Source organism: Microcaecilia unicolor, chromosome 7, assembly GCF_901765095.1.
Source record: "Microcaecilia unicolor chromosome 7, aMicUni1.1, whole genome shotgun sequence".
Classification (NCBI taxonomy): Eukaryota; Metazoa; Chordata; class Amphibia; order Gymnophiona; family Siphonopidae; genus Microcaecilia; species Microcaecilia unicolor.
Window position 1 is genome coordinate 16,414,048 of NC_044037.1, and position 12,792 is coordinate 16,426,839.

At 47.1% G+C, this 12,792-nt stretch overlaps 1 protein-coding gene across 4 annotated transcripts in view; it reads left to right on the forward strand.

Moving 5' to 3' along the window:
• The window catches only part of LOC115473794 (angiomotin-like), a 124,150-nt gene that overhangs the window by 24,062 nt on the left and 87,296 nt on the right, over positions 1-12,792 (forward strand). For all 4 annotated transcript variants that reach the window (XM_030208900.1, XM_030208904.1, XM_030208902.1 and 1 more), the window contains 2 exons: positions 4,664-4,765; positions 7,276-8,164. In XM_030208900.1, coding sequence (XP_030064760.1) covers positions 7,329-8,164 — 836 coding nt within the window. In that variant the 5' untranslated portion in view covers positions 4,664-4,765; positions 7,276-7,328. The remainder of the gene's footprint in view (positions 1-4,663; positions 4,766-7,275; positions 8,165-12,792) is intronic.

Here is a 12,792-nt window from a genome sequence, read left to right on the forward strand (position 1 = left end):
AACAGTCCTTTTGAGCAGCATTAACATCATATAAATCTCACTTGGCTTATTTGTGACATAAATTGCTAAAAGCGCATTATTTTAATCGAGGAGACGGTGTTGCTATCAGTGTCGTACACATTCTGACTCTATAACACGCTGCTTGACGCCTGCTTATGTCACAGTTCCTGCCTAGCTGGGTAACAGTCGAGGATCGTAAGCTGCTGGATGGACACATAAGCTTGTCAGACCCAGGGATGTTCCAGGCCCTCTCCAGGAGAGTCTTAGGGACGTTTTTTTGCAGAGTGGCTGAAGTGGTTCTGAAATTGATCGCTTGTCACCCCGGCAGCAAGAGGGAGTTTTTGAAGTGCACATTTATATGCTTTGAATTTAGGAAGTCAAAGTGCATTTTAAATAATCCTTGTCGATCATCTGCAAGCTCCTGCTCCTCTTACAAATGCCAACAGATTTTTTTTTTTTGCTTTCTGTTCTGAGACTGCTTTGCATCGGTTACTTTGATGTCTTGATGTGTTTGTCATGCCACTACTAAGCTGTATTTTTCCCTTATGCTCCATAGAGACGTTTCCCCCTCCCCCTTCCACCCCGTGTACTCCTTAGCTGCGTTTTGGTTTTATTTTTATAACATTCCAGGAAACTGTTACATTTACTTACGCAGGCGGATAATTTTGGTATGGAGCGTTTTGCAGTTTGCGATAATAGAAATCTGTGTTAGTACGTTGCTAAAATTGTAAGTGCTATTTATGGTTTATCCTTCTGGTTTCTATAGAAGTTAACTACTACGTGTGGTGAGAGAGAAAAATGAAATTCATGAAGGAGTTTGTACCGGCTTGGAAACTTTTTTAATCTCCAGTACTGAAGGCTTAGGATGTGGTTGAATGGATCACCTCTATTACCAGCCGATGACAGAATCGGAGCAGATTCAAAAATGGCGTCGTTCTTAACTTAGTTAGAAATACTTGGCATAAGATAATGTTACATTGATGGTGAGTCTGTTGCCTGAACGCTCAACATTGTGCTTATAATACGTTTGTTCCACCCTGGATTCAAAGGTCATAACTTCAGTCCTTAATGTGAATAAAGACGTTTCCCAGATTGGAAATTCCAGGGGGTACAAAGGTGCCCTGTCATTTACACCGTTACACATTCAGGAAGTAATTTTTTTATAAAGCGTTGTTCACGTTCAAACCAGGTTTTACATGGGGAAAAGGACTCTTAAAAACTGTGTGTGGGAATACGCCAACTTATTTATCACTTTAACTGTTCCATACCAACCTTCACGTATGTTACGCTCCCTTCACGAACGTTAGTCTCGGCATTGCTTGAATATCACAGACAGAGTGCATTTTTTTTCTGGCTCCACCTTCCCAGGGTCTTTGTGCCGAAGAATCCCTTACTAGATTCAGATCTTTATTGAAATCCCACCTTTTTGGGATTTGCTTTTGAACGGCCGAGATACAAGTCTTGTCGGAGATTAGAAATCAGGAGATTAAAGGCTCATAATCTTTAACCTGACTTTTTTTTATCTCTTGTCTGTGAATGATTGTTGACTGTTCTAGGCAATATTGTACTTCTTATTTTAACTGTTGTAAACTGCTTTTTATCTGTGAGTCAGTGAATAGCGGTATATTAAAACAAGAAATAAAAGCTGTAACCTAATACATGCAGAAAAGGAGACCCATGGCAAGACTGTGCCTACATTTAAGCAGTCCACATATGATATATGATTCTTGTATGTTTTATAAATGATTTGTGATTTTTATATTCTTGTATTTGTGATAATTTAATGCATTGTGTGTTTATTGCTTCTTTATGATTATATATGTTCATTATTGGGTCCTTTTACTAAGGACACTAACACAGGACATAGTGAGATAAGAACATAAGAATAGCCATATTGGGTCAGACCAATGGTTCATCTAGCCCAGTATCCTATTTCCACAGAGGTCATTCCAGGTCACAAGTACCTTGGCAGAAACCCAGTTAGTAGCAACATTCCATGTAGAACCTCAAATAGTAGCAAGATTCCATTCAGAATCTCAAACATTCCATGTAGAACCCCAAAGAATAGAAAGATTCCGGAATCCTAAAGAGTAACAAGATTCTGTGCAGAATATCAGAGTAGCAAGGTTCCATTCTATCAGTCCCGAGGCAAGCAGTGACTTCCCCCATGTATATCTCTAGCACACGCTAATCCCACACAGGAAAATATGTTTTATTTTCCAACGCTGGAGGCGTGCCCATGAGCAAAAAGTAGGTGTGTCTGCGCTAATCGAGCAACGCTGGCACATTGTTGCGTGCTACACCATTAATGCGGGAGCCCTTACTGCCTCCTGAATACTGCTCCCGCGGTAATGGCCATGCGCTAATGGAGAAATTAGCGTGCAAAAAAATGGCAAGGTGGCCATTTTACCGCTTCATTAAAAGTGGCAACAGTGCGTGGAAAACCCACGTGCCTACACCAGCGTCGGCCACTTTTTAGCATGGCTTGGTAAAAGGACCCCCGTGTTCTCAGCTTAGATATAGGCAGAATATAAATGAATAAACCATTATAGTTTTGGCAGTGCTGGGGCGAAGTTGCAGTGTATGAACACATTTACACCTTCGTGTACTGCAGTAGAGGCACTTAATTATCTATGCTGTCTTTATAAAGTAGGGATCTTTTGCGACCTTTCCTGGAGATTCCGTGGTATACATTTGAACTCTTCTTTGGCAAAGTGTCATTTTCATGCTGTTAATGGCATATAGATTCGGATATAGCGTGCCTCCCTGTAGACCCGTGCTTGGTCTTTTCCTTTCACCCCTGTGCCAGACTGGCATACTGAAGGTCAGGGCTGACCCCACTGTTGAGCGATTGTTTCACGCTTGACCCTGCTTTTTAGCCCTTACTGACTCGAACAAATGAGCTCCTGCGATGAGTCTGCGCACATGGCCCCACGTTCTTCAGCATCCTGCCCCTTTGAGGGTCTGCCTTCAACAGGAACAGGTAGGAAAAGGTGACTTGGTATCAGCCCTCAGGGTTGCCAGGTTTAAATAAATTTTCCGACCCCAAACCAGTTCAAAACCCGCCCAAAACCGCACCCCCCCGCCGTCATCAACCCCTCCCCTGCCATCATCAGCTCCACCCCTGCCATCATCAACCCCGCCCCTTACATCATCAGCTCCGCCCCACCATCACGAACCACGCCCCCAACGTCACCAACTCCGCCCACAACGTCACCGACGACGTTAACACATCGTTAACACGTCGTTGACACATCGCTAACCACGCCCCCAGCGGGGCGAGAAAACCCGCAGCCGGCAGAGAAAAAAACAACCCGCCCAACGAAATTAAAAGCCGCCAAAAAAACCGTGACCCGCAGCGGGCAAAAATTTCCCGCAGCGGGTTGCGGAAAGCCGCCCAATTGGGCGGGAAAACTGCCCATCTGGCAACTTTGGCCCTCTTGTCGTGGGCTGGAGCCAGCACCCAGGACCCCACTGGCTAGGGAAGCTCTGCAGTCTTTCAGGTCAGCCTGGCAGAAAGAAGGTGAGAGCGACAAGCTTCCCTCCAAATTGCACCTTATTTCTTATGTTGGGGCTGGTGTAAGAGAGATGCAGACAGGGCATTTGATCTGGACCCCCACTGTATGTGGAGAGCCAGCTAGAAAAATCCTTAAGTTATTTATTTATTTTATTATTACATTTGTACACCGCGCTTTCCCACTTAAAGCAGGTTCAATGCGGCTTACATAATAATATGGATTACAGAGTATTGATAGAGAAAATATAGGTTAATAATAGCAGAATAGTAAAAGAGATAGGTAGGTAAAGATGGGGAAGGATGAGGGGAGTAGGAGAGGTATGAGCAAGAGGTAGATGAGCATTGGAGGAGGGGTAGAGGGGGCGGGAGGGGGATGGGACAGGGAAAAGTATAGGGAAATTAGGTGGGAGATATAGTTTGAGTCATTGTCGTTGTCTTCTGGATATGTGTTGGGTAGAAGGGATCCCATGATTAGATTGGGTCATTTGGGTAGGCTTGCTTGAACAGATGGGTTTTTAATGATTTCCTAGTCACTAATTGAGCGGATGGGTCTAGGGAGGGCATTCCAGAGTTGGCTGCCTAAGAAGGAGAAGTTGGATCCATAATAGGTTTTGTACTTGAGTCCTTTGCAATTGGGATAATGTAGGTTGAGGTAAGTTCGCAAAGTTTCAGCCATGTTTCTGGTGGGAAGGTCAATCAGATTGAGCATGTAACTCGGAGATTCACCGTGGATAATCTTGTGGACTTTGAAGTTGATTTGTTCTCTGATAGCGCATTCAAATCGTGATTTGCCAAAAATGAGTCTTGCTGCTGTATGTTGGGCAATCTGAAGTTTCTTCAGGATGTGGGCCTTGCAGCCTAAGTTCTACTGTTATTCAGTGGCTGGACAGGTGGTACCTCGGCTAGATAAATTCATACTCTCACTCGATTTCAGAAAGGACATTTCACCAAGTACTGGTTAAACACAAGAGCACTAGGTGATCATGGGGTCCAAAGTATAGTAAAAATATTATCAGTATGATTGCCAGCAGGTAATGAGAGAGACACTGAGGCAGAAGAAGGAGTCCTGTTTACTGTATAACATTGGGCGTTAAAAAAATAGACACAAACCCCAGTTTTCTAATTGCTGAATGGTTTTCTTTTCAGATGTGCGTTGAGGGCTACATGAGGGGATTGACGGCATATTCACAAGCAGGAGCCCTTCACGAGACCTGGAGAGGACGTCCCCAGAGCGAAAACGGAAACTAGGTATTTTGCTGTGTGTTTTGCTATTTAATTGTGGAGAGATGATCTAAACGTAGGAGAAGAAAGGGAAGCGAGGAAGAACGTCACACTCTTAGCATGACTGGGCATCCCTTGAAAGTCTTGGTAGGATTGTTGCCCGTTCCTACACTTATTCCTGCCTAAAGAAAGGCAGTTAATCCTTCTTTACGTAATATGCGCCTTATAAATAGGGAGAGAAATATCCAAAGCCCCTTCTGCTGTTTAAAAGCTCATTTTAACTTCAAAAAGGGGGCTTTGAATATTACCTAACGTGTCTACAGGCATAGGAACCAACTTTTCAAAATTATTGGGGGTGCTAAGCCCAATGGAAATAATCCCTCCCTGGACACATACAAGGAATGTTTCCAATATTGGGCACCCACAGAGTCGGCTCCAATGTCTACAGGTAAAAATATACACGATGTCAGACATCGTGTGCACTTATATTGCAGACCCTGGAGATGTCCTCAGGGCTGCAGAGAGGGAACTGTACACGTGGATTTGATTATTCTAAACCTAAGTGCAGGGTTTCTACTTGAAAAGGTACCCGTAGAGCAGGGGGTTCAGGCCTCAGGACACACCCAGCCAATCAGGATTCCCACAGAGAATATGTATGACAGATTTGCATACAACAATAAATACATAAATGGAGCTGATGCATACAAATGTATCTCCTGCTTATTCATTGGGGGTATCCTGAGAACCCCTGCTGTAGAGAGAACAGGCACAGTCTCTGCAGGTAACTTTTCATGGGATGGTAATCCAAGCACTTTGGTGGAGACTTAAGTATCTGTGGAGTCTTCAGCAAGGAGGGTCCTTTGGGTATTGCCTGTCATAGGCGTTATCTTCTTTGCACCATTACAGTGTCCGGGTAACATACATAGTAACGTAGTAGATGATGGCAGAAAAAGACCTGCATGGTCCATCCAGTCTGCCCAACAAGATAAACTCATATGTGCTACTTTTTGTGTATATACCTTACCTTGATTTGTACCTGTCCTTTTCAGGGCACAGACCATATAAGTCTGCCCAGCACTATCCCCGCCTCCCAACCACCAGCCCCGCCTCCCACCACCGGTTCTGGCACAGACCGTATAAGTCTGCCCAGCACTATCCCCGCCTCCCAACCACCAGTCCTGCCTCCCAACCACCGGCTCTGGCACAGACCGTATAAGTCTGCCCAGCACTATCCCCGCCTCCCAACCACCAGTCCCGCCTCCCAACCACCGGCTCTGGCACAGACTGTATAAGTCTGCCCAGCTCTATCCTCGCCTCCCAACCACCGGCTCTGGCACAGACCGTATAAGTCTGGCCAGCCCTATCCCCGCCTCCCAACCACTGGCTCTGGCACAGACCGTATAAGTCTGCCCAGCACTATCCCCACCTCCCAACCACCGGCTCTGGCAACAGACCGTATAAGTCTGCCCAGCACTATCCCCGCCTCCCAACCACCAGTCCCGCCTCCCACCACCGGGGTAAGATGAACTGCAAGTCAGAATGCTCCAATTTTTCAAGTTCAGTTTTATTTATTTATTTTTTAAAAATGTTTATAGAAGGGCTTTTTAAATCTATGTGCTGAGATAATGGGATGTTTTGCCGGCAGATATAGCTATGATTGCAATATTAATTGAAGAGGTAGTTACATACTGGGTGGAAGCTGCTGTGCCAGTGATTCTGAGCTGGTTGCCCGCCAGCCGAAGTCCTGTTCTCAGCCGCGCAGCGTGGAGTCGTGGAGGAATGATAAAGTTGGAATCAGTTTGTGTTCGTGCGTCTGACGTTTGCCGCACGCACACAAACAGATTCCAACTTGATCACGTCCAGTGACGTCGGCTGGAGCTTCGGAGCCCAGCGAAGAAAGTTACGGACACAGGCAGCCAGGTTCATAGTGAGTATTATTATATAAGATTGAATTTTGTACGATGTAATGGGTTGTATGTTTTTTTTGTTGTAATTGTTGTAAACCACTTGAATGCCTCGGGTGTGCCGAGCTGTGTATAAAGTGAACCGATGAAATCCTACTACAGGTCTCTACATGTAATGGGGTAAAATCACAACTAGATCCGATGGTGACGTGATACCTCAATAACATTGGCAAACTGCTGGCTCTCTGTGATACTATAAGTACATAAGTAATGCCACACTGGGAAAAGACCAAGGGTCCATCGAGCCCAGCATCCTGTCCACGACAGCGGCCAATCCAGGCCAAGGGCACCTGGTGAGCTTCCCAAACGTACAGACATTCTATACATGTCATTCCTGGAATTGTGGATTTTTCCCAAGTCCATTTAGTAGCGGCTTATGGACTTGTCCTTTAGGAAACCGTCTAACCCCTTTTAAAACTCTGCCAAGCTAACCGCCTTCACCGCGTTCTATAAATGTACGATTGCTTGAGTTTTGAAAAACTGAATTTTAAGAATGTACTTGTAGTATTTATTTTGAGAATAAAAGACGGTTCTTTCAGGCAGCTGATCTTCTTTCTTTTTCCTTCTTGTTAGGGACAGCCTGGCCGCCTGCTTTTGTGTTCCAGCTACTGGGTGCCATATTTGAGATGAGGAATTCAGACGAGCAAGCGTCCACGACAGTTTTACAGCGTCTGCTGCAGGAGCAGCTCCGATACGGGAACCCAAATGAAAACCGGAACCTCCTGGCCTTGCACCAACAAGCCACTGGGAATGCACCCTCTTTCGGAAGCAGCGGGAGCCCAGGGTCTCAGAATGAGGGGCTGACCCCCCAGGACCATCCGCTTCTATCTCATGTTGCCCGCCAAGAGCCCCAGGGCCAGGAGATTCAGGTGGATAACAGTGTCATGGAGAAGCACCTCCCCCCAAGAGGTCAGAACAGCGAGGACCTTCCAACGTACGAAGAAGCGAAAGTTCAGTCGCAGTATTTTCGGGGCCAGCAGCACACCAGCCTAGGGACTGCTTTTTACGTCACAGGCGTAACCAATCAAAAGATGAGGACTGAAGGGAGGCCTGCAGTTCAGCGGGTCAACACTGGGAAAGTCCATCAGGACGATGGGCTGAAAGACCTGAAGCAAGGTCACGTTCGGTCTCTGAGTGAGCGGTTGATGCAGCTGTCGCTGGCCACGAGTGGCGTGAAAGCCCACGCCCCCGTCACCAGCGCCCCGTTGTCCCCACAGCCAGGTGACTTCTACAAAAGCTCAGCTTCCAATGAGTTTTACAAGGGGTCTGGACAGAGTCTGAAAGGCATGGAGCACAGGGGTCCCCCGCCGGATTATCCCTTCAAGAATGTGTCTACCCTCCCCATGGTATCGAAACATCAGGACGGTGGACGTTTCCACGGGGACTATCGGATGAGTCAGCAAATTCGCTCGGATGGGCCTGCTGTCCGGTACCAGCCTCCCCCAGAGTATGGAGCATCCAGGTGAGCATCTGATTTACCCGCTTCGTCCTGATCCCCTCTGGTGTGTCTCTAAAACCTATGCTGTGTGTGGCCGCCAGCCACTGTGGAGGTCTTGTGTGTGTGGTGTGATCTGGCTTTAGTGTATGTCGCTGATTTGCAAACTGGGTTCTACGGAACCCTAGGGTTTCTCACGGAATTAGGTTGTAGAATCTGTTTGTAGGAACATATATATGTTTATATCAATTGAAGGTTCCTTGGTGGATGAAAACATTTTAGAGGTTCCGCCATAGTAAAGTTTGGGAATCACTGAAGTACAATGTGCTAATCAAATACCAGTACCGATCAAATTTGTCAGGTTATTGGAGTTTAATTTTGTGTTTAAAAATGGACACGCAGGGAAGATGAAATTGTCAGATTTTTTTTTCTCAGAACATCACAAGACTCGTTTAGTTGCTTGTCCTCACAGAATATTCCTGAAGTCTTTGGGTGTTTTTTTGTTTTAACAAAGGTTAAGGATGGGTCGCAATATTCTCAAGGGACACTGAGCTCTGGAAAACTCTCATCTGTGGTAGAAGGTGTCTCGGGACAGTGTTTTTTTAATTGCAGTTGGATGCGTGTTCTGAACAGCAGGATAAAGTGGCTCCGTTCTTTGGTTACATATCAGCTAGCAGAGGTTGAGAGGTATTCCACCATATGCTGCTTGATGGTCCGGTTTGTGTGTTTGAAAAGCTGGTGGCTTCACTGTCCCCTGTGAGGGTGGCAGGCAGGGGTTGTGTATTCTAGTGGTCAGAGTTGGGGCTGGGGCTCGGGGACTGTCCTAGGTTCAAATACCAGCTCGCTGTGTGTGATTTTGGACACTTGCTGTTCTACCTTCTGTTTATCCAGCTGTAATGGGAAGGTTGTGATAACTTTGTAAGTAAAGGACTTTGGCTCAGACCTGCTCAGACGTACACTGGAGACATATGGAACTGGTTTCTCTAGTGTGTCAGAACTTCTGGGCTGATGATCAGAAGCAAACGCAGGCGCTAGAGGCTGTTAGCGCCATACTAGCGCCTGCGTTTGCTACCGCCCCGTGATCAGAGCCCCCGAGCGTGTGAAACAACGCGCTTGTGGGCTCTGAACGCAACTAGCATGCAAAACAGGGCTCTTAGCGCAAGTAGCAGGCAAATGCATGCTAAACCTATTCATCCCCAATGATCAGAGATCAGCGCGCCAAAGATTGGCTCGCTGGCCGTGGCAAACCCTACGCCAGCTCGGAGCTGGCGTTAGGGTTTACAGATCATTGGGGGAGGAATGGTGAGCCACAATGCAGCAACCCCTTGTAGGAACCGATGACCCAACTGATGACCCCCCCCCCCCCCCCCCCCGTCACAGGAACCGACAACCCGACCGCCCCAATCCCCCCCCCCCCGGTCATAGGTTCAGGGGGGGGGGCTAGAGATCTGGGGGATCTCCAGCCCTCCCTACCCCCCCTCCCCCAGCATTGGTAGGAAATCCCTGGTGGCCCAGTGGGCCATAGTCAATCCCGCCCCACCGTAGGTTGGAGGAGGGAGGTGGCCTCCCACCTCCAACCTTAGATAGGGGGTTGGGGGATCGACTGCGGCTCACTGGGCCACCAAGGACCTCTTACCAATCCGGGGGGGGGGGGGGGGTTAGAGGAGACTGGAGACCCACCAGATCTCCAGCCCTCCTGCCCCCATTTCGCCTTGCTTGGGGAGGGGTAGTTGGGAGGGGTAGTTGGGGTCTGGTGGTCCTATGGACCTCCAGCCCCTGTGTTTGACAGGTCTGAGCTTTTGACAGCGCAGACCTGTCAAACAAGTGCGGCAGGATTCCTCCTGCACTTCCACCCCATGATCAGAGAGAATTGCGTGCTTAAATTTGCATGCAATTACTGATCATAGGTGCGGTAAAGCCCCGCGCTGTTCCAGCACTGTTTTTACAGCGCTGTTTGGAACAGTACGGGGGGGGGGGGGGGGGCTTTTGATCATCTGCCTGCTAATTCTGTGCGCTCCTTTCCCCGATGCTAGCTACCTGAATTTCTGTGAATGCTCCAGATTGCTGCCAGTAATGAAGCTCCACACAATGAGGCTCTTTCTAAATCTCTCATTAGCATTACAAAGGCGGTGTTAGACTGCCCTGTGTGCCTTCGCTGCGGCTGGCTTACATAAGGGATCTCATCCGTTTTGCTGGCGTTTGAATTATTGCTCTGTGAACTTGGATGGCTTCCCAGGTCCCCTTCTTCCTGCCCTGAGTCCAGTATGTGCCAAGTGCTTGCTCGGGAGAGGAAGTTTCTCAGCAAGTGGCTGAGGCAGATCCGAGCTCTGAATGGAAATGTGATCCTAATGTCTTCCGCCGCCCCCCCTCCCCTTCCTACACTCGCATTTGGACCATTGGGGGGGGGGGGTGTAAACTGGAAACCCTAGTTCACTGCAGGCTCTCTTGTCACAGTATCCTTTTGATGTCTCCATTGTATTGTGGAGTTGCTCCAGCAGAGGAGGAAGTGATGTGAGGGCGGCATTATAAAACGTAGGTGAGGGATGTATTTGTGCTGAAGAGTTTTGTTGGGAGGGTGTGTAGGTGGGCTGTGCTGGGAGGCTGTTGTCCAGAATTGGTTCCCCCTGTGTGAGGCAGTGTGGTAGCCGTGTTAGTCCACTCTTAAGGTTATCAATAGAAATCAAACAAAATAAAACATGGAAAAGAAAATAAGATACCTTTTTTATTGGACATAACTTAATACATAATGATTGAATATTTTAACACCCAACAGAAAGGACTTAACAAGGATCTGGGGTTCCTAGCCCATCATAAAGCTGTATTTCTCTGTTGATCACCCCACCCCTCACCTATCCACACCCATCCTGTTAGAATATCAATGATATGCTTTGATGTCCCCATGCATACCTCCGACCCACCCCCATCCTTCCACCCTGTCAGACTGTCATAGTAATGCTTGAATGTTTTCACTTATATACACTGTCAGCTAGCACATTTGCTTATTTCCGATCTGACGAAGAAGGGCAACCTTCGAAAGCTAATCAAGAAACGTATTAAGTTATGTCCAATAAAAAAGGTATCATCTTATTTTCTTTTCCATGTTTTATTTTGTTTGATTTCTATTGATAACCCTGTGTGAGACGAAATTTTACTGGAGCAGGAAAGAAGGGGATAAAAGAAAGGAAGCTTGATTAGGCCTCTGACTGTACCAAATGCCCTTAAATTATCAGGTCAGTATGCAGAAGATGTGAGTTCATAGCAAATGTGGATAAATTGGAGTCTCTAAATTTAATTCAGGGTTCGTATTTGTATTTAAAGGATGAAGTCGTCTTTTCCCATTAAAAGGCAGAGAAACAGATCAAATATTTGGATGTTTTGCTTATCGGGAACATAAGGCGATTATATGAGCTTAACTATAGCAAAATTTATTTATATTTAAATCTTTTTTTTTTTTTTTGACGAAAAATGCTAACACAAGCAAACAGAAAGTTCAAAATAAACACAGTGCAAATACAACAGGTTTCTTCTAGCCGTCCTCCAATCGTCAGTAAAATTTCCCCCTTTTTCCCCCCCACCCCCTCCCCCCCCCAATCCCTACGCCTTCTACATTAAATTTCAGAATTTATTAGCTAGTTTCCATAGCGTGAAGCCCTTTTCCCCATAGTTTTAAACTTGAATGTTCTGCCAGAGGTAGAAACGTAACTGTTTCGGCCTACAGCAATAACAGCCTCTGGAAAGCACAGTAGGGTGTAGTTCAGGCCTCTTTCCCTCCCACCCACTCATAACCAGAGATGGGGGTCGTTAAAGTACTTGAATTAAAAAGTAAAAAGTGCTGGCTTCAAAAGTAGTGAAGTAAAAGTAGAAAGTCTTATCCAAAAGAAAAAAAAACATTAAGCAGTGGCGTTCCTAGCCTCGACGACACCCGGGGCGGATCGCCGATGCCCCCTCCCCCCCCCCTGGCGAAATGACACCCTCCCCCCGGGTGCACGCCGCTAGGGGGGGGTGCCGCGGCGCGCACCTGTCGGCTGCGAGTTCGAATCACTACGCTAAATTCTCTCGTTCGCTGCAGCTCCCTCCCTCTGCCCGGGAACAGGAAGTAACCTGTTCCGGGGCAGAGGGGAAGGAGCTGCAGCGAACGAGAGAATTTAGCGTAGCGATTCGAACTTGCAGCCGACAGGCGCGCGCCGCAGCACCCCCCCAGCGGCGTGCACCCGGGGTGGGCCGCCCCACCGCCCCCCCCCCCCCCCCCCCCCATGGTACGCCACTGACCTCAAGTAAAAGTTAAAAATACTCAAGTAAAAGTAATAAAGTACAAAGTAAAAAGTATTCTTAACAAGTTGGACCACAACTGCCTAAGACTGCTGCTGAAGCTAACTTTAAGGGGGGGTCACACAAGGTCCTTCCCGAATATTGCAGCAACCCTCCTATGCTCCTGCCTTTGCAGTCTCTGTTCCGAAAATGGCGGCTGCAAGTTTCAGCAGCGCTCTCACGGCAGTTATTTTTAGTATTAAGACCTCATGGGCAGGAGTGTAGAAGAGCCGCTCCTGCCCCAGCTACAAGGATATGCTAAATATCTGGCCTGGAGAATGTTCTGCCTTTTGAAAGTTTGTCAAAAAATGTATTAGAAAAAAGAATTAGGAGTGTCGTACAGTGAA